This window comes from Dreissena polymorpha, chromosome 3, assembly GCF_020536995.1.
Source record: "Dreissena polymorpha isolate Duluth1 chromosome 3, UMN_Dpol_1.0, whole genome shotgun sequence".
NCBI lineage: Eukaryota > Metazoa > Mollusca > Bivalvia > Myida > Dreissenidae > Dreissena > Dreissena polymorpha.
In genome coordinates, this window is record NC_068357.1 from 83,704,884 (window position 1) to 83,726,874 (window position 21,991).

At 34.6% G+C, this 21,991-nt stretch overlaps 2 protein-coding genes across 2 annotated transcripts in view; one reads left to right on the plus strand and one right to left on the minus strand.

Moving 5' to 3' along the window:
- The window catches only part of LOC127875036 (nuclear RNA export factor 1-like), a 36,582-nt gene extending 27,687 nt beyond the window's left edge, over positions 1–8,895 (minus strand). The window contains exons 1-4 of the mRNA XM_052419836.1: positions 8,736–8,895; positions 3,581–3,688; positions 2,211–2,364; positions 1,554–1,624 (exon numbers count right to left, since the gene is read on the minus strand). Coding sequence (XP_052275796.1) covers positions 1,554–1,624; positions 2,211–2,364; positions 3,581–3,688; positions 8,736–8,787 — 385 coding nt within the window. The 5' untranslated portion in view covers positions 8,788–8,895. The remainder of the gene's footprint in view (positions 1–1,553; positions 1,625–2,210; positions 2,365–3,580; positions 3,689–8,735) is intronic.
- A 118-nt stretch (positions 8,896–9,013) lies between these two features.
- Positions 9,014–21,991, plus strand: part of LOC127875035 (carnitine O-palmitoyltransferase 1, liver isoform-like) — a 45,077-nt gene continuing 32,099 nt past the window's right edge. The window contains exons 1-3 of the mRNA XM_052419835.1: positions 9,014–9,457; positions 13,908–14,020; positions 19,235–19,351. Coding sequence (XP_052275795.1) covers positions 9,134–9,457; positions 13,908–14,020; positions 19,235–19,351 — 554 coding nt within the window. The 5' untranslated portion in view covers positions 9,014–9,133. The remainder of the gene's footprint in view (positions 9,458–13,907; positions 14,021–19,234; positions 19,352–21,991) is intronic.

Here is a 21,991-nt window from a genome sequence, read left to right on the forward strand (position 1 = left end):
GGCTGCATATGGCCTTAGACCCCTGTTTGCACGATCCGGGTCATAGTATTGACCAGAGCTCCAGATAATTTTTTCAGCCGAAGGGTATTTCACTCATGAATTTTTGAATTGATGAGTAAAAATCATAATCCGATAATTTTAAGGAGTATTTATGTTCAAAGGACCTGAATTAATAATAAATTGTACTTGTAGTGTTAACTTGCTATTACAAGCAGTTTTGTACACAATAAAGCAATAACTTTTGTTTTATTTAATATACTGTCAATAATAGGGCGTACAATTTTTTCTGGTGTTACTATTGACGATGTCGACTTAATAGAGATCGACCATTTATAACTGGCTCGCCATTAATTTTTGTTTTATTTACATGACAATAAAACACAAAACATGCAGACGCTGCTGAACATGTCACAAAAAGAAAAGCGCTTTCGGCGCCGGTCAGGGCGGCACAGATCGTGACGGTCATATGAAAAACAAGCAAGCAGCAAGTTTTCGCATTACATAATGATTCTAGTGGATTCATTGATTGCAAACCGGATTTTAATATATCTAACAGTTTAAACATGTGCTTAGTTACATTATCTGAATGGTAAGCGGGTGGTATCCGTAAAACTTGTTTATTATATATGTGTATTACGGCTGCCATTTAAAAAGTGCTTGAAGGAAAAAGGTTTTTCCATCGTGCCACACAAGAGATGAACTGATAGCAAAACTTATATGCTTGAAGTTGGGCGATTTGGTTTTTTTTTTTTTCGAATGTGATGTCAAATGTTTTCACCATTAGCGTATATCGATTTTCAAAAATGCAGCGGAGAGTCCGTTGTGTCAACATCAGCCTTTATCGTGGGCCAAAATGAAATGATACCGTTCTGACTGAGGAGTAAATTAGGTCGGGAACCACATTCTGTACATAGATGGTGATGTCACTACGTTTTTACTGGTGTGGACACAATGACGGGAACCAGTCATGATTACATGAACTTATATTCATGTATAAACGGCTAATACGCATTGAAATTGCACACGATACGTAATCCGAATTTAGCCAGGAGTTTTTTTACTCTACAAAATTTTAAGCCATGCGTATTTTCTTTTTTTTCATGCGTATTTTACGCAAATACACATCTTATCTGGACCTCTGGTATTGACCATCAAGGACCTATAACTAATAGCCGATACATTGTGCGTTGTTTTAACATTTTGAACACTTACAATTCCTTATACCAATCTATAGGTAAAGCTGGTCACTTTCCTTAAATCATGAAATTGTAGGCTGGTCATTCATATGATTTTTTTCAAATATTCTGAGTGATTTTATTAACAATGATGCATATAGGATAATTTAAGTCTAAAAGCAGTCACCGGTATTCTCAAATATACGAGAAAGGCATCCTACCTTATTATCTTATGCCAGTTACATACATAGCATTAAATGACTTTTCAGAACACATTTGAAACACAATATAAATATTCAATATAGTTATTGAAAAGTTGTACAAGGAGGTTAGAGATACAGAAACATGTTGACATAAGTTGTTTGCATTTTATAGTACCTGACTTATTTCTGTTGTCAAATCTCAGATTTCCCCGAACGTTGCCCCTGCTTGGACGACCGTATGGGTTGCTATAAGTTACATGTAATACTTTAGCATTAATATAATTTAGCAACAAGGTTTTGGTTGATACAAGAAAATAAAACAACTTCTTTGATGCTTAGTTTTAAATGAAATTGCATGAAGGGCTTTTAATACTGAAATGTACATTTACCAATTAATTACTTTATGTATACATATTTACATATCAATTTTTGTAAATGGTTTCAAAGATAAACAAACAGTTGTGAGTGCTTGTAAATCTTTCTCTTTCAAACAAATTGTATCTTATCATTGACAGGAACAATGAAAACCAAAAAAAATGAATTGTTCTACCAACAATCTGTCTTAAGACATAAATATAATATGTATATTAATCCATTCTAGTATTGTATATTTTGTTCCGTATTTAATGATGTAGGCCTATAAGCACTGTCGACTATCATCATTTTAGGTTGCTATGAAAACAACAGGTATGCGTATCTATATAATTACCAAAACACAACATATATTTGTATTTTCAGATAAAAAACTTATACAAAATGCTTCTGATAAAACTAAACAATCAATCAAAAGAAAATCACATATGATACATCACAAGAGTGTTCGCCTTCTTACTATCGTTCTGCGCCCCTGTCCATAAAATCGCCCATGGTTTCGTCGCCCTCTTCATCAAGCCTTGCCCCGGGGCCCGGCCCAAAGCTGTCCCCTCCCCGCCCCCTCCCCCTGAACCCACCCCTGCCTCCACGGTAGTTGGAACTGTAGCCACCCCCTGAAAAGTACACAGGATTGCTTGGTAAGGGTGGGCGTTAACTTAAGGGATGTAAATGAGCAATTTATTCCCGAGATTTACTACAATTTAAAACTTAAGCAAAACATACCATGAAGAACAAGTAAAATTGTAATTTTTTGAGCTAAATATTAGAAGAAAGGAGTGTATTTCTTAATGAGATCTGGAAGCAGTTTTGGGCTTTGGCCAAAAAAGCCAAATATTATACACGTGTATCTTTAAAACCAGAAAATGTGACAGGCAGAATAGAAACTGCCCTGGTTACAGTTAGAATATGAGCAAGCCCTCATCAGCCATGACTTGTGCATGGCTTACAACAATCTATGGAGATATGCTAATTTTTACCACAACATTTCTAGAGTAGATGTGGATAACGTCTGGAATTTCAATAGAATCATTGCACAATAACTTACAATAATATTGTATACACGCTCTTAACTTAAGAAATAAGAAACTGACAATAAAAAGGTTTATTAATTATTTCTGTTAAATAAATACAACTTGTTTCATGTATACATTTAAAAGATATAATACCGGTATCTGTTGGTGTTTTGACCCACTCAAATCGTATCAGTCTTTCTGGTTAAGTGTTACATACAATAATATTTACTAATCAATAAGCTTAATGGAATTTAATGTTACAGCATTTTTTTTCCTAAATTGGGAAATGTATTGTTACCACGCCAATTGAGAATGATTAGCACATAAAACCCTGCAAATGGGAAAATTCTGATCATGAAATATTCAGATTGGAAATTAAAGGTCTATTAAGTTCTTTGTACTTTATTGCACAAACAAACCTCAATGTTTTTCAACATGCCTTTTTGCTAAAATGTTCAGTTTCAGTGCATATTTGATGTGCTAATTTGTATAAAAATACATTTGGAACGAAATGGATAAACTGTCCTTTCTTTTAGGAATTATTCTGTGGACACTATACAACATCATTCCACCCCAGATACCCTCCCATATGCCAAATATCATCATAATTGATGGCAGCTATTTTCCAAACAATGACTGATACAGGAAAGTCCTCTGCACTACAGTAAACATGCCACTTTGCACTTATACATTTTTTTTAAGTCTCTTGGATTTGGATTCAACTATTTGGCAATTGCTGAATATTCCAGTCCATCTCTTTTTGAAAACATTTTATGAAGAGTATAGATTCTGAAGAGTAAGAAAATAAGACACCAACTTTGTGACTGGAATCGCCGATTGTTTCCACGGAAGTTTCCCCTTCCTCGTGATCGCATGTATCCTCCTCCACCTCCACCACCACCACGACTCCATCTGTCATCATGGTCTACAATATGGAAATAAGATTTTGATTGGATAAAAATATACCTCCTTTTCAAACAGAAATATATATTAAAGAGAACATATGAAACGGATCATGCCCAAAAAGAGCGTCCACTCTACATTCATTCTTGAAGAACAGCATTCTATCTGGAGTTTCTGTTTTCCATGAGCTGGACGGAATGGATGTCTGTGAATTGTGAAGTACATAACCTCTACCTCCACCCCAATCCAGTGATTTTTTTTGCTCAAATTTACAGCCGAATTTCGGCTGCTTCCCAATCGCAAAAATACACGTTTTTTCCCAAAATTCTGACCAAAATTTCCCAAAAAAGCCCAAATTCCCCCCAAAAAAAAAAAAAAAAATTTTTTTTTTTTTTAGAAAGAAGTCTCATATAACTTAATTATGATTTCTTAAATCTAGGTCTCAACTTTATTTTTTAAACATCTTACAAAATATATTACTTGAATTTAGTCATTTTTGTCCATAAATCATTCCCAAACTTGCCACTTTTATTGATAAAAAAAAACAACCAATTTGACCAGACTCCTTTTCTAGAAAACTCCCTGAACATGCACTTAAAAACAATATCACTTCTGTTACTTATAATCCTATTTATTATTCTTAATTTTTCCCAATTTCATGGTTTATCGCGCTATTTTTCCCAATTTCACGGTTTATCGCGCTAATTTTCCCAATTCAAATGGCACAGGCTGTAACAAATTAAAGCAAAAAAAATCACTGCAATCCCAGTATTTAGTCAAGGCCTTTTTGCATGAGGCTGCGCCGCTGTTCGAAGCGCTGCTCACTTCAGTGTTTTTTCACCTTTAGGGGAATGTTGGCGAGGCCCGTCCAAAGGGGAAAAACTCGTCGTTTTTTAGGAAAAGGGGAAAATTAAAAATTCACTCTTTATATGTAATGATATTTATTATATGAATACACATGTATTTATGAAAGTAATAAACACAGCTGAATGTTTCTGTCCTTTTTCTTATATATATATCAAAGATTTTTTCAACATTAGTTTTAGACAGTTCAGCCGTCTTGCACAGTTTCAGTTTTCCTAGCCAATTTGAGTCTGATTGGGATTTTTTTAATCGATAAAATGGCAAATTTGAGCATTTTTTATCAATAAAATGGACCAAATTGAAAGGTTTTTATCAACGAATATTGAAACAATATAGATACATCAGGCCTTTTCCTGGCCATTTTGGGAAAAAAATGCAATTCATGTGAAAAGTCCACTGATTTGGGAAAAACTAATTAAATATAACTCTTTATAATGATTCAAAATCATATTAATTATAGTTATATACTTTGTTTATGAAATAAATTTGAGGTATATTTATCATTAGACAGATCTTTCTATAAAAATTATTTTTTTAAACTTCTAGAGATTTTTTCTACAAAATTGGGGAAAAATATATACTCTTTCTTGAGGGGAATGGGGCCATAAATAAACACTGCACTTACAGGGAACGATCTTCAATTCCTCTTTAATAAAGTTGGTAACCCAGTGAGTTTTTTACATTTAAAATTGGGTCTGGTAATGGGCCTATCCCCCATACATACATGTACATGTTCAGGAGTTTTATTGATGTGTTTGACTAACATATTATACTTAATATGTTTACCTTTCACCATCTTAAATTCACTCACATGCCATTACTGTAGACGTTATATAGTGACAAACATAATTAACCAGAATGTGCGCATGAATCTGATTAAACACAGATTCACAAAACAATAATTGTATAAGATGTTTGTTCTTCATAAAAGAATAGTTCTGTCTGATATTGCCGGTGACAACTCAGGGTTTTACATTCATGTTAAATTTTAGGGGTCCCTAGGACTCTTGTTAATAATTTTCAGGGGTCCAGTCAATAAAAATGGGGGTCCCAATAAATATGCTGGCTGTATCAATTAGTTAAAAAGTATAGTTATCGATTATTTACGTAAACTATAGCCGAGATTTAACACACACCTAGTATACAATTAAAGATTGTATTTATTTTTATAGTTTAATCTTGCTTGCCAGATAATAATCTATTGGAACCTCAGTAAGCTTTTCTTTCATAGTGACATAAATAGCTCACATTTACGCAATGTTCTCTCAATTCGGGACTTTGCACCTAGCAACAGCCCGTGAGCAATAAACGATTGGTCGATAAATCAACAAGCGAGACAACTTGGACATTCTTCTAGACAATTACGTACTGCAGTTGTCTTTCAGAGTTTCTTGTTGATATTATGAGAACCAATACGTCAAAATGATTTGCGTCCCGTGGGACGCAAATTAACAAATATGACGGGTCCTGACTGGCATTTTATGCATATTTGACACAGAATTTCCTGTCCCGTAAAACCTTGCAACTCAAGACGGTCTGTAAACATTTGCTAAATTACCAATACTGCACTGTGTTACTGACAGCTGTTAAGAAATTTGAAGAAAATGATCTTTTAATTTCCAAATATATCATGAACCAGCAGGGCAACCACAAAATATTGATGATATGAGAACTTCAAGTGAGTTACAATATGTGGATGCCAAATTAACCAGTCAGTCAGTACGACAATCTTACATTTTAATGTCGGTCTTTTAAAATGTTCATGGGCAATATCTGACTTGCTTTTGCCATGTCTGCCCTTGCCCAACGTGTGTATTTTACCTCTGTCACAGACTATACCATTGTTCATCCATTCCTCCCAAATAATTATTTGATATTTAAACAATGTGTGACCTGGCACAGTGGATATGGTGTCTGCTTTGCTACCAGGTCAGGGGTAAGATCCGCAGTGGGAGCTTTCTTGAGATCTCCACCAAAGACATCAAATACTGGTTCTACCCTAGCTAAAGAAACTTCAGCGTACAGTTTATATAGTATTGACAGACCTGTACGCTGAAGCTAACCCCGTATCGAAAGTCAACCAGAGTCATAACATATTTATGTCACGCTATAAATCAAAGAAAGCTCATTTTCTTGGATACATTTCTACATGTATTGGTGAATGAATATAAATTACTGCATCGAGGAATATTTTAAGGTTCAAATGTTTCAAATGCATCTTACAATAGATGAAAATAACTCTCATCAGTCTGAAATTCACAATTTTGACGCCATTGTCGCTTTGTCACGTGACGAGTTTTCATTTGGATACTTTCGGATAAACCTTGACATTTTATGCTGAAATTGTAAACATTACTTTCGTTTTCTGAAATCTATTATTTGTGATTAACAACTTACGTCTGGTGGATTATAAGACTGATTTCATTGTGAATCAGGTAGTTTTATATAATATTTACTTTGACTTTGTATTGACACTACAATTTGTTTACAAAATAAGCCAGAATAATTAAAATACCGGGAAATGTCATTCTGAATTTGAAAACACCTGAGCACATGGTTTGTTACTAAAAATAGAAATAACGTCATATGACCGTGAAATCTCGGGAGATTCGCATTTCAAGAAAGTCTGTCACATCGCTGTTTTTCTCGATATGTAAGAGCAGAATAGATACATTTTAAATGTTTTAGATAGTATTTTGTGAAAGAATATAACAGTTAAATGTGAAAAATGTCAATCTTTCCAATCAAGTGGTTGATTTGGGCCAACAACTGCATTTAAAAGCTGTTTTGAACCGGTCTTTGTTAGGGCTGTCACGATTCACCGGTATACCGGTATATCGCGGTGCATGTCGTGAAAAAAATCGCACCGCGGTACGGCGTTGCCGCACCGGTTTTTTTTAAATATTATTATATTAGCACAGATATAAATACATTACATAATTATTTTGATATAGATATCGTTTTAAAAAATGTAGAAGCGGTTCAAATGGGCTAAATAAATAATCTGTTAATATCCAGGTCAAGCAAGCGCTTCCACTTGTAGATGTTTAACTTTCACGTTTAAAATACGGCGATGTATGGGTTCGTACCTTTTTTGGAATTAGGGACAGATTTCCTTTGCAAATAAGTTCATAATTATCCAAAAGATGTTTATTCTATTTCTTATTTTCTTTCTTTAGTATATCGATCGTTCAAAGCATGGCACTTCCGAATCATGTTATCTTAAGATTCTGAATAAGTCGAGGAAGAGTCAGAACGCTACGGATTTTCAATACTGGGCCCGCTGATTCCGCATTTTGAACATGCTCTTGAAGCGTTCGATTTACACAGATCGTAGTCACAGCTATTGTAAACAACATGGCGGACATTTTAGAAAAAGACGCGAACAATAACATTATAACAATGACTACTTCTATCAAGTTTATTACAGTTTCTTTTACAGTTTGTAGTCATACTATGATACCAGTGTTTTCTGATTATTGAGTTTAATAAAGTTTGTAAAACTTGTTATTCTGCTGTTTTCTTCACAGATACATATTCTGTAAAATATCGCGGTACGTACCGCGATACAGTGTTGCCGTACCACAATATACCGCGGTACGCTCACGGCGTATCGTGACAGCCCTAGTCTTTGTTAACTGTCAACTTTTCGGGAATTTCTGGTTGACTTTCCTAATGGGGTTGGTCCATAACTATAAAGTCGCGCCAGTCAAAAATCATAAAAAGCGACATTTAAAGTTATGGAAGCCACAACTAGTTCTACCCAAGAAATCGACTCAATAGAATTCAATAAACCTAAGGCTTTTGGTGCAAGCAAGCTTAAATAAATATGTTTAAACAAAACAGCTGCTATTTTAAGCATGTTAGTGTTAATACGAAAGCACTTATGTGGGTCATATCACAGAAAGTAACATTCTTAAGTACCTTAAATAACCACAGTATAAGGTTGAGCGAATGAAATTAAATTCAGCAATATAATAAGGAGATTTTCGATTGATAGTTTAGACGTTACCGGACCTTCCCGTGTGAAAATGAAATATGAATGTCTTAACTCTTATTTCGATTTCGGAATATGTTGTGCAATCTTTGACAACGAGTATATCATCTGTTAAACAAAACTACACGTCAATTATATTCTTCAGTAATAGATGTATTGACAAAGTGCATGAATACATGTTTCTATACATTTAAAATAAACGAAATACCGTTAAATGACCGCGAACCATCTCTTCCAGTTGTAACCTTAAACTCAGCCATACTTTCCTGTGTTGAAATACGTCATCAAAATATGTGTTCTGATGACTCGTTATACCAATCTGAACGCCAATCGTGATACATCGGCTATCTCGGATTCCTCCGTAAGATAGATTTATGAAAGAAATCGTCTGCTGATCCAGAGTGTCTGAACGCATCGGACAGTGGGCTACACCACACCAGACGATCGCCGATATGGCGGAATTGTCCGAGGTGTTCCGATTGTCGTTATACAAAGACGCAATTTATGGTCGCACCGTTTCAACAAAGAGTCGTTTCCGGTTACGGGTTGGCAACAAAATAGAAAAACGTTCATCAAAAGAAGAATTAATTAAGATCCGGCAGCAACATGTTTCGAGTAATGGGCTCAATGATGCCCTATAGGAATAGGGCCTTTGATATCTACAAACGCAACTTTAGCGAGGCATCGGCTGTCGGATTTCTTTCAGCAATTTTGTTTACGGTTTTTTCGGAACCTGTCAAAAATTTAGTGGACTTAGGAGAAAAATGGATGGAGCTTACAGGAATCCCGTACCAAATGAATATTGCGCTGCTGGGGTTTATAGTTGGATATGGCACAACAAAGATGTTTTTGCTAATGAGGATGCAGCTCTTCAAAATGCTGCTTGCTTACCAAGGATGGATGTTCAACCCCAAATCAGTCACAACACAGGTAATCTACATGTATAGACACAGGATTTAGTAGAAGGTGCATCTTTTGTTTTAGAAATGAGCATGGACTTGCAAAGATGAATTCAATAATTGTTGACGATTAATTCAGTGCATTATTCTAATGAATTTATCATATTTAATACCACCATGACTATGTATAATTTATATGTGCTTGAACGGTGGGAATGGGCGTGGCCACTTGCTGTCAAATTGTCAATATATATATATAAGTGACACATCTTATTATGTCATTTTTTCTTTTAAGTATTTTGGAAGTGTTATGAATGATATTCGGCCCCATTCCCCTCAAGAAAGAGTATATATATTTCCCCAATTTGTAGAAAAAATCGCCGCCAGAAGGATTTTTTTTTTCGAAACAACTGGCTAATGATAATATATCTCAAAATGATTTCATAAACAACAAAGTATATAACTATAATTAATATGATTTTGAATTATTTTAAAGACTTATATTAAATTATTTTTTCCCAAATCAGTGGACTTTTCACATGAATTGCATTTTTTCCCAAAATGGCCAGGAAAAGGCCTAATGTATCTATTTTGTGTCAATATTTGTTGATAAAAACATTTCAATTTGGTCTATTTTATTGATAAAAAATACTAAAATTTGCCAATTTATCGATTTGAAAAATCCCAATTAGACTCAAAATGGCTCGGAAAACTGAGACTGTGCAAGACGGCTGAACTGTCTGAAACTTATGTTGAAAAAATCATTGATATATATTTAAGAAAAAGGACAGAGACATTTAGCTGTGAATATTACATTCATGCATACATGTGTATTCATATAATAAATATCATTACGTATAAAAAAGTAAATTTTTATTTTTTCCCTTTTCCTGAGAAACGACGCGTTTTTCCCCTTTGGACGGGCCCCGCCACCATTCCCCAAAAGGTGAAAAAAACACTGATTTAAATGGAAAACAATGAACAGTTTGCAATTTTTTTAATGTCTAACTGCGTTCTCAAGTAAAACCTATTGCATTGTTCATGTTCATTAGCACTTATTTAAATATTGTGTTCTAGTGACCAAAACAGCAACTAAGACAATTTTTTTAAAAAAGGTAAAAAAATAAAGGCACCATGTAGAATCTTAAAAACATTGTCAGTGTAACTTGGATAGAATGATGTGATATTTACATTATCTAGGCAAATGTTAAATTGTGTCAGACATTCATGTAGTAACAAACTACTAATAAACTAAGTCATACATGTATGGCACCAGCTGAAATCCTCTCAGATATAGTAATAACTTGTTCACTCTGCACTATACAACTCATAGCATGGTTAGAATGTTTATCAATGATAAAAGCATGTTCCTAGTTGAGAGTTAGTTTTATCAGAAAGAATTTCACCATTTCAAAATGTAAAAAAGATTGCTACCACTTAGTTTTTATGCCCCCGGATGGAAAGATCGGGGGCATATTGTTTTTGGCCTGTCTGTCTGTCATTCATTGAGTGTGTCCCAAAACTTGAACCTTGGTTAAAGTTTTGCAATAACTTTTGCATTATTAAAGATAGCAACTTGACAGGGATGGAAATTAGTGGTTGCTCGTGAGCCCGGGGCAAGTAGATTTTAGCCTGGGCAACTTAAATTCAAAAGTTGGTAGTCCAGCCGGGCAACTAGCTTTTTTAAGCTTGAAACATTCAAGTACAATTAAACATTTAATAAAATTGGCGACTGTTGATTAATAATTTTAATAATATTTATTCATAAAGGCCAAGGAAATTATTACACACAGACTCATATTAAGACATTATTCACAGAAAGAGTGTAATGAAAGCAATTTTGTTCAGTTATCTTTTATTGAAAGAAAGTATTAGATACACATGACAATACATGTACATTGTACTGGCCTCGTTAGTCTTTAGCTGGGCAACCAAAATAGTAAAGATGGTTGCTCGTGTGGGCAACCAATTGAAAAAGGTTAGTTTCCATCCCTGCTTGATATATTTGGCATGTATGTGTATCTCATGGAGCTGCACATTTTGAGTGGTGAAAGGTCAAGGTCATCCTTCAAGGTCAAAGGATATATATTATGGCTTCAAAGCTGCGCAATAGGGTGCATTGTGTTTCTGACAAACACATCTCTTGTTTTTGGTTAAATTTGGGTCAAATATGTGTTTTGGAAAAATCAACAGTCAATTTCCCAATTTTTATCAAAATGATGTGTTATTTCCCAATTAAAAGGGTCCTGGCCTCAATCCCAAAATGGTGGGTAAAAAACACAGTAGTGCTGCAACAATACGCCAAAAACCGTATTGCAATATATTGTCAGTTCAAAAACCCGTATTGCAATATATCGCAATATATTGCTAACTTGTACCAAAATTATAACTTGCCAATTACCCGATAATCCCGTATATTCCAGTTTTAAAGCAAATGTTGGTAAATATTTACTATATACCGGTAAATGTGCTCAAGAATAACAAGAAACACAAACATTCGCAACTTTTTTTAAGTATCAAATACATTTTGGCATTTGTTACTATTTAAAGATGTGATGAAATAACGTCCAACCCGGGCGTTTTTTTCCACTGAACATGCGTAATTCACCTGACGTGATGTTCCCATTTTTATACAACACAAAATACGCCCATACTTTCCATGCGACGTCCTACATGTCTGTATAATTTTCGCGCGCTTTTTATTGAGACAAAGGATAAAGCACTTTTTATTTGACGCTATAATTTTTTATTGTCGCATTAGCATTAAAATTTTGAAGCGTATTTCCGAAATTTGGATTACAAATTTAATAATGCTCAATTCAGAATCGAACAAAACATTTACAGCTGTGCGCAATTAATTCAAAGATAATCTGTTCAAAAGCATCGAACGAATGCTCCGATGTAACAACGTTACTCCGTATAATATACTTTTCAGAATGCTTTTTTACGAAAAAAATATTTACACTGCTTTGTTTTGTTTACTTTGTTATCATTATTTCGGATGGCTTTTGTGGACGAAATGTGAATGAATTTTTGTAAAATTTTCGTACCGGTATGATGAAAATCGTATCGCAATACAATATGCGGATTGCGTATTGCGATATATACCGATATACCGGTATATTGTTACAGCACTAAAACACAGCCACTGTTTTAGCCACATTTATGATTCATTCATGATGGAACATACTCTAGAAGTCATGTTGATGATCATGATGAATCATGTGAACATGTTTTTTTTAACAATAAATGTGTCTGCCCTTCATAATGTAAGGCGGCATATACATGTACATGTATCACGCATACTGTTGGTACATGTACATGTATGAACGTCTACACGAGTGTACAAAAGTCTGGGTGGAAATTTTTCCTCAGCCATACCTTTACCATATAGATTTAAAAATAACTTGGCACAAATGTTAATATCATGGGACAATATGTCATGTGTAATAACCGTCTCTATACCTCATTAGTCATTGGTCAAGGTCACACTTTTAGGTCAAAGTGAAATTTTAGCTATAAAACTGCAAGAAAATTCCTATCTCAGCCATAACTTTGCCATATATTGATGGCTTTTAGAATAAATTAACTGGGTATAATATAAATGTAAACCTTCATACAACCTAATGTCGGGTGTAACATCTGTCTCTCAACTTCATAAGTCAAAATCACTTAGAGGTCAATGGTCAAAGGAAATGGGTCACACTTAGAGGTCAAAAATAAATCTTGTGTTTTTGATGGAATGTGGTGGCATTGGTGCCCTCTGGACAAACATCCTCTTTACTAATTTTTTTGCGTAAGGAGGGATAAAAAATAGATCGCAAGAAAAAATTAGACCAAAGTTAAGGCTCATTTTGCTTTGTTTGGTCTTAATGATATCAACAATATTAATACCAATATATTAAGTGTGCACATATGGGAGAAAAACTAATTCAAAGGGTCATATCTTAATCATTTTCAAAACTCACAAGGTGCAGAGTCTTCTGTTTAAATGTTCTCTTATTCTCTTTAAATGCAGCAATAGTCAAAATCTTGCAAAATGTCTTAATAAGATCTTATTAAAGTTCATATCAGCCATGTTTCCTAGGATTCATTGGATATTGTTCTGCATTTTGTATTACCAGTAGAAGCTGAGAAGTTCATGACTCAAATTTTCGCAATTTTTGTAGTTCTCGAGCCAAATTTTCAAAATTCAAAAAAGTTGGCGAATCATTTTTTCAACAATTTTGTGTCTCAATTTTTTTCAATTTTGACAAGTTCACGATCAATTATTTTCACAAATAGAAAGGGCAAAGCAGCTTCACAAAGATGAGGAAAAAGCCTTTCCTTCCACTGGTCTATCACTGCCCAATGCTGCTTTTCTGTGTTCAAGTATGTAGGTCTTTTTACATGTAATTAGAAAAAAAATGCAGAACTACATTTCTGTTTGAAGCCAGCGTCATTATGAATGCGTCTTTTAATTACTTCATTTCTCTTTCCAGATGTGGGCACTGATGCTGGGCTTGCTACGGGGCAATGGGAAATACCCTACCTTCTACTTTGAATCATTACTTCCCCGTCTACCAATCCCTGAACTGAACTCCACTTTAGACAAGTAAGTATTGTTGTATTTTATTGTGGGTTTACATTGACAACAATTGGAAACCATGTTACTGCTTCTCTAATCTTCAGCCAAGTGACATTCTCTCTCATCTTTGAGATTAAAGGAAGAAGGTTGCTAAAAGTCTGTGACTTTAAGAAAATTTCTCCTGGCATGAAACCTAGCTATATATTGTTGTACCTAAAATGATAATCATACAAATATACATTGAAGTAATTCAAAAGGTTTTTCTGAAATTTCCAGGAAAATGTTTTGATGCTCACAGCCCATCACTAGAACATTTATTAGCATGACAAGATTACTGATGAATTAATAAATCCTGTATTTGTCTTGATCAAGCATTTACACTTTATGTCTCCTTAAAGAATAAGAACATTGTGTGTGTTGTTAGCTCATCTATTTTTTGAAAAAAAATTATGAGCTATTGTCATCACCTTGGCGTCGGCGTTGGCGTCCGGTTAAGTTTTGCGTTTAGGTCCACTTTTCTCAGAAAGTATCAATGCTATTGCATTCAAACTTGGTACACTTACTTACTATCATGAGAGGACTGGGCAGGCAAAGTTAGATAACTCTGGCATGCAATTTGACAGAATTATGTGCCCTTTTTATACTTAGAAAATTGAAAATTTTGGTTAAGTTTTGCGTTTAGGTCCACTTTTCTCAGAAAGTATCAATGCTATTGCATTCAAACTTGGTACACTTACTTACTATCATGAGGGGACTGGGCAGGCAAAGTTAGATAACTCTGGCGTGCATTTTGACAGAATTATGTGCCCTTTTTATACTTAGAAAATTGAAAATTTTGGTTAAGTTTTGTGTTTAGGTCCATTTTATTCTGTAAGTATCAAAGCTATTGCTTTCATACTTGCAACACTTACTGACTATCATAAGCGGACTGTGCAGGCAAAGTAATGTAACTCTGACTGGCATTTTGACAGAATTATGTGCCCTTTTTATACTTAGAAAATTTAAAATTTGGTTAAGTTTTGTGTTTAGGTCCACTCTATTCCTAAAGTATCAAAGCTATTGCTTTCATACTTGCAACACTTATTAACTATCATAAGGGGACTGTGCAGGCAAAGTTATGTAACTCTGACTGGCATTTGGACGGAATTATGGGCCCTTTATACTTAGAAAATTTGGTTAAGTTTTGTGTTTTGGTTCACTTTACCCCTAAAGTATCATAAATATTGCTTTCATACTTTGAACACTTGCAAATTATCTTAAGGGTACAGTAAAAGGACAAGTTGCATAGCTTTGGTTGTCATTTTTACGGAATTATGGCCCTTTTTTGACTTAATAACTTTGAATATATGGTTAAATTTTGTGTTTCGATCCACTTTACTTCTTTACTATCAAGGCTATTGCTTTCAAACTGCAAATACTTTCATGCTATCATGAGGTTACTGTACCTGGAAAGTTGAATTTTACCTTGACCTTTGAATGACCTTGACTCTCAAGGTCAAATTATTAAATATTGCTAAAATTGCCATAATTTCTTTATTTATGATTAGATTTGATTGATACTTTGACAAAACTACTCTTACCTGACATACCACAATAGACTCCACCCAAACCATCCCCCGTGCCCTCCCCCCCCTCACAAAAGACCACCACACCCTCACACTATACTCCCCCCCCCAACCCCACCCCCCCCCCAAATTTTTTTTTGGAAACAGTTAAAAAACACAAATATTTATTTTATTATTATATGTTTGAAATACCGTCCAAATCTCCCCCCCCCCCCCCCCCCCCCCGATTTTTTTTTCATTTTTTTTTCGCATTTTTTGAAAATTGGAAAATAATGTAATAAATGTCCACACACCCACACTATACACCCCTCTTCACTCCACCCCTCCCTCCTTTGTGATTGAAAATGAGAGTCCCTTCACCTTTAAAAAGAAAATAGATGAGCGGTCCTTTGTGATTGAAAATGAGAGTCCCTTCACCTTTAAAAAGAAAATAGATGAGCGGTCTGCACCCGCAAGGCGGTGCTCTTGTTTTTTTGTTGTTGTTGAACATATGCTATTTATACTACATGTACATGAACTTTGTTGAAATATAGAAAATTCCTATGTGAAATGGATTCAGTAAAGAACAAGTTTTTTGTGTTCCCTGACTAGCCTTTTATGTCATATTTAAAATCAGCTAATAAATCTTGTCAGATCAATCATTTTGTTCTGATGGTTTCTTCTGCTACCACCACCTACTTCTACTACTACTCTATTACTACTATTACTACTTCTACTACTACTACTACTACTACTACTACTACTACTACTACTACTTCTACTACTACTACTACTGCTACTACTACTACTACTACTACTACTACTACTACTACTACTGCTACTACCTACTACTACTACAACTACTACTACTACTACTACTACTACTACTACTACTACTACTACTACTACTACTACTACTACTTCTACTACTACTCTACTACTACTACTACTTAACTACTACTACTACTACTACTACTACTACTACTACTACTACTACTACTACTACTTCTACTACTACTACTACTATTTCTTCTGCTACCACCACCACCACCACCACCACCACCACCATTCACAGTGACAAAAAACGTATTCACACAATGGCTGCTACTACAACTTATAGCCCATATAGGGGGGCATGTTTTACAAACAGCCCTTGTTTTATCAGTTTTATGTTCATGATATATATCTGCTGACATTATTTTATCTATTTTATCAGTTTTAAGTACCGGTACATTAAGCAAAGCTTTCAAAAGAATTTATTATGCATATACACATGTAGTGTGCAATTAAAATGGAGATTCTCATTCAAATATTTTTAAAGTGTTATTACACACTGACTGATCTCACTTATGAAGTCCGTCCATTTCCAATATTATTATGCTCCTTACCTATAACACAATTTTAGCTCTGTCAACATTTGAGATAATCATGTGTCTTTGTGATCTTATTTCAAGTATCAGTACTATCAGCAGGGATTTTTTAGCCGAAATTATAGCCGATTACATAACCTTTAGCAATAAATTAAACATATTTAATCAACATTTTGCATTAATACATATCCAGTCTTTGATGAGAATACATGTGCTCATTGTATAATTTATTATACAATTGATCAATAAAAGGTATATGTAAATTCTCGATAATAAATGTGCACATGTGTAATGAACATAGAAACTGGTAGTTTAGATGTAAATCTTTAACTGAGTAAACATATGACATGTTTAGTATATTATCAATACACATGACTTACTTGATAACTTTATTTTTTTGCATTCAAAGCTAGAAATAAAGATAATACATTCGGTGTTTTTTTTTCACCATTTTGAGAATCAGGGGCCGGGTCCCTTTGGATTGCAAAAATGTGCAGCGTTCTGACTAAAATTGGGAAATTAGTCTCATTGTTGTTTAGCTTAAATATGCTTCAAAATTGAGAAAACACGTGTTTCAGTATTATATTTACTAAGTTTAAACTTACATGAATGGAAGATGAACAAATTATTGACATCTTTTTGAAACCTTCCATTGGGAATTTTTAGCTCCCATTCGTGAAAAATATATACTTTCTTCCTGTTGAATGAAAAATAACACTGGTAACATTGTATGATAACCATCTCACCCAAGTATGAATATCAGTACGTATTTTTAAAGAACAACATTATATAGGCTTTCAAGAATTTCAAAAATCTTAAAACAAAGCTTGCTTACATCCTTTATTTCACAATCTATGTGTAAAGCTACTGCACACTTTTTTTCTGGGGGGGGGGGCTATTCACATGTATCTGAAAGATGAGAATCTTTAGACATTAATCTCTGGACAGCTGAAGTCTCTCCAGATGAAACTAGATTGCATGTAGAGTTAATGCTGTCTTTAAGCCTTAAGATATAAAAAAGGTTGATAAAATAATGTTAAAGTTAAAAAAAAATCAAACCATCTTTTGAGAAATGACTCTAATTACAAGTAACTTTGGATATGATTTTCACTATTTTTTATGAGTTCTGTCTAAACTTGAACATCGGAATGTTTATTAAATATTGTTTTTATAAGCAAGTGTTGATTGTTGAATGAATGAAATTATAAAATCATGTCATTTGCATGCATGGACACATTTCAACTGCAAGATGGAAACTTGTTTATGCTTGCATTCAACCCATTTGAATCATGTTGTGCTGTATACCAGATTAATTTTGCCTAACAAAGCAATTATTCAAGATTCAAATAATACTTTGTACTTGATATTACTCTAGGCTCAACATTAATGACTCAAGCTTGATTAAACATGGTCAGAATGTGTGTGTCAAATTTGTACGAAAACAATGTCACCAGGTCATTTTAACAAAAAATTGTAGCCACTCTAGAGTTCATATTTAAGAATCAGTCTTTATAAAACTTAGTAAGAATGTTTATCTTGACAATATGAATACCATGATTGAATCTGGGTTAATGGGTCAAAAACTAGATCACCAGGTCATGTCTTCAACAATTTGTATCCATTAACTCAGATGAGCACGTAGGGGCCATCATGGCTCTTTATTATGTTATGAAAGTTTTGATAAATAGCACTTTTTTGTTTAGACATCACTTAGAGATTCTTTTTTAACTTCTGCATGGAGTCTCTGTGTTTAAATAACATAAATTGCCAATATGTCCAGTGAAAAAAAACAACACTGTATAAGTTTTGAAACTAATAAGACAATTGTTTGCATCATTTAATTTAAGGCCTGTACAAAACAAAAAACCTTACATACAAAATCATTTCTATGGCCATTCTCCCCCTACCTATACAAAGTAGGGCAGTTATCAGGTATTGGCACAAGTACATGTATGTACACATAGTACTGTTAAACCAGCTTTACCAGGTAAAGTGTGAGCAGGCTAATTGACTGCTGCGATGTGACTGAAATACTGTTGAAAACAGTGAACATTCCAAATTAACCCTTTGCATGCTGGGAAACTTGTCGTCTGCTAAAATGTTGTCTGCTGAATTTCTAAAATTAGCATTTTCTTCGATTTTTTTCAAAGAATATTATCAGAATAGCAAACAGTTTGGATCCTGATGAGATGCCACGTTCTGTGGCGTCTCATCTGGATCCAAACTGTTTGCAAAGGCCTTCAAATTCGGTTCCCGCACTGAAAGGGTTAAACTGAACAAATGTTCAAAAAATGAAAGATGAACATAAGTTATGATTTGTTTTTCAGGTTCCTTGCCTCCATGAAAGCCATAATGTCTGATGAGGAATACATTGAACTTTTGACCAACACGGAGACCTTCAGAGTCAAAGAAGGGCCAAAACTCCATGAGTATCTCAAGCAGAGGTAATTTGTAGTGACCTTTATGTACAAAAATGTGCTGCAATCTAAAATTTGAATGAAGAGCTTATTGGGAATCTTGTATTTTACTTTTTTTTGTCATTTTGTGAATAAAGTTTGTTTTAACAAAAGTAGAGGTGTAAAATAACCAAGACATAATGGAATTATAACAAGTAAAAAAGAAGCTTTAGCTAATTCAGCAAAAGCAGACTGCTCATCGTCCTTATAAAGTCTTTAAACCATTCAGTATGAAAACATCCTTTTACATCTGCAATTTTCTTTTTAGTCCGTAGAAGGCCTTTTCCTGGCCTTTGTACGTGTTTGCAAAACGGACCCATTCCTAAAGCAAAATGGTTAACAAAGTCCAAATCTGTTTTCTCCTAATGAAAAATAATGAATAAATTTTTAATTTTTATTTTAAAGCAATGTCTTATGATTATTTTATCTCAAATTTATTTGAATTACATCCAAGAAAGTATATTTCTATAACATAAATGATTTTGTGCTTTTATTTTGAGTTATAAAGAGTTATATTAAATTAGTTTTCCCCAATTCAGTGGACTTGAGTTATAAAGAGTTATATTAAATTAGTTTTCCCCAATTCAGTGGACTGTTCTCAATCACGAAATTGTATCTTTTCACAAAATGGCCAGAAAACGGCCTGACCAGAATATTCTGGCAAAATATCTGCTTTAAAAAATACACCCAAATTTGCCACTTTTATCAACAACAAAAAATCCAACTTGACCAGACTCCTTTTCCCAAGATGGCTAGAAAACCCCCTGTGGTTAGACAAAATTTAATTCATTGTATGATCAGTTTTAGGGAAATTACAGGTCTATACTATGATTTTATGATTGCATTTTAACAAATGGCAATATTATAGATACACCTTGTGTGATGTCTGGTTTACTGCTGTATATGAATGACCCGCAGTCTGTTGTAAATGAGCCTCACTCTATAAAAACAGGACCATATGTGTCTTGTTCTGAGAAAACTGGTCATAATGCATTTGCGTAAAGTGTCGCCCCAGATTAGCCTGTGCAGTCCGCACAGGCTAATCAGGGACGACACTTTCCGCTTAAGGTAGATTTTCTGTAAAAAGGGACTTCCTTTAAACGGAAAATACCATTTAAGCGGAAAGTGTCTTCCCTGATTAGCCTGTGCGGACTGCACAGGCTAATCTGGGACAACACTTTACGCACATGCATTATGACCAGCTTTCACAGAACAAGACACATATGCATGTGCGTAATGTGTAGTCCCAGATTAACCTGTGCAGTCTGGCAGGCTAATCAGAGACGACACTTTGGGCTTTTGTGCAATTTTTTAAAGGACAATTTTGCCAAACAAAAATAAAGTTCAGGGGGAAAGTGATGTCCCTGATTAGCCTGTGCGGACTGCACAGGCTTATCTGAGACAACAACTTACTCTTATGCATTACACTCAATTTTTAGCTCGACTATGATATATGAAATATATATAGTTGAGCTATCCTACTCACCCCGGCGTCGGCGTTTCCGTTTCCGTTAGCGTGCAAATGTTAAAATTTTCGTACAACCCCAATTATTTACATTGTCCCTTGACATATTGCTTTTATATTTTGCATACTTGTTTACCAACATGACCCCAACCTATAAACAAGAGCAGACAACTCTATCAAGCATTTTGTCATAATTATGGCCCCTTTTCCACTTAGAATATGCAGCAAATGTTTAAGTTTTCGTACTACTTCATTTATTTTCATTGTCCCTTGACATATTGCTTTCATATTTTGCATACTTGTTTGCCAACATCACCCCAACCTATAAACAAGAGCAGACAACTCTATCAAGCATTTTGTCATAATTATTGCCCCTTTTATACTTAGAATATGCATATTATTGATAAATCTTTGTTAAAGTTTGCGTACTTCCCCAAATATTTCCTATATCCTTTGACATATTGCTTTTATATGTTGCATACTTGTTTACCAACATGACCCCAACCTATAAACAAGAGCAGACCACTGTATCAAGCATTTTGACATAATTGTGGCCCCTTTTACACTTAGATAATTGAACATTTAGCTTAAATTGCCATAACTTCTTTATTTATGATCACATTTTATTATTACTTTGACAAAACAACACTTACCTGAATACCACAATGGATTCCACCCAAACAATACCCCACGCCCCTACCCAAAATCTCTCCCCCCCCCCCAACCTCCCCCCCATTTTATTTTTAAACATCTAATAAATTACCCCACCCCACATTATACCCCCTTCTCACCCCCCCCTACCCCCCCTTTTTTTTTAAACATCATCTAATAAATTACCACACCCCACATTATACCCCCCTCTCACCCCCCCCCTACCCCCCTACACCCCCCCCCCCAATTTTTTTTTCCTTTTTTTAGAACACCTGAGCACAACGTGCTCATGGTGAGCTTTTGTGATCGCCTTTTTTCCGTCGTGCGTAGTGCGTCGTGTGTCGGATGTCAACATTTGCCTTGTGAACCCTCTAGAGGCCACATTTACTGTCCGATCTTCATTAAATTTGGTCAGAACATTTGTCCCAATGATACCTCGACTGAGTTCAAAACTGGGTCATGCTGGGTCAAAAACTAGGTCACTTGGTCAAAAAAAAGAAAAACCTTGTGAA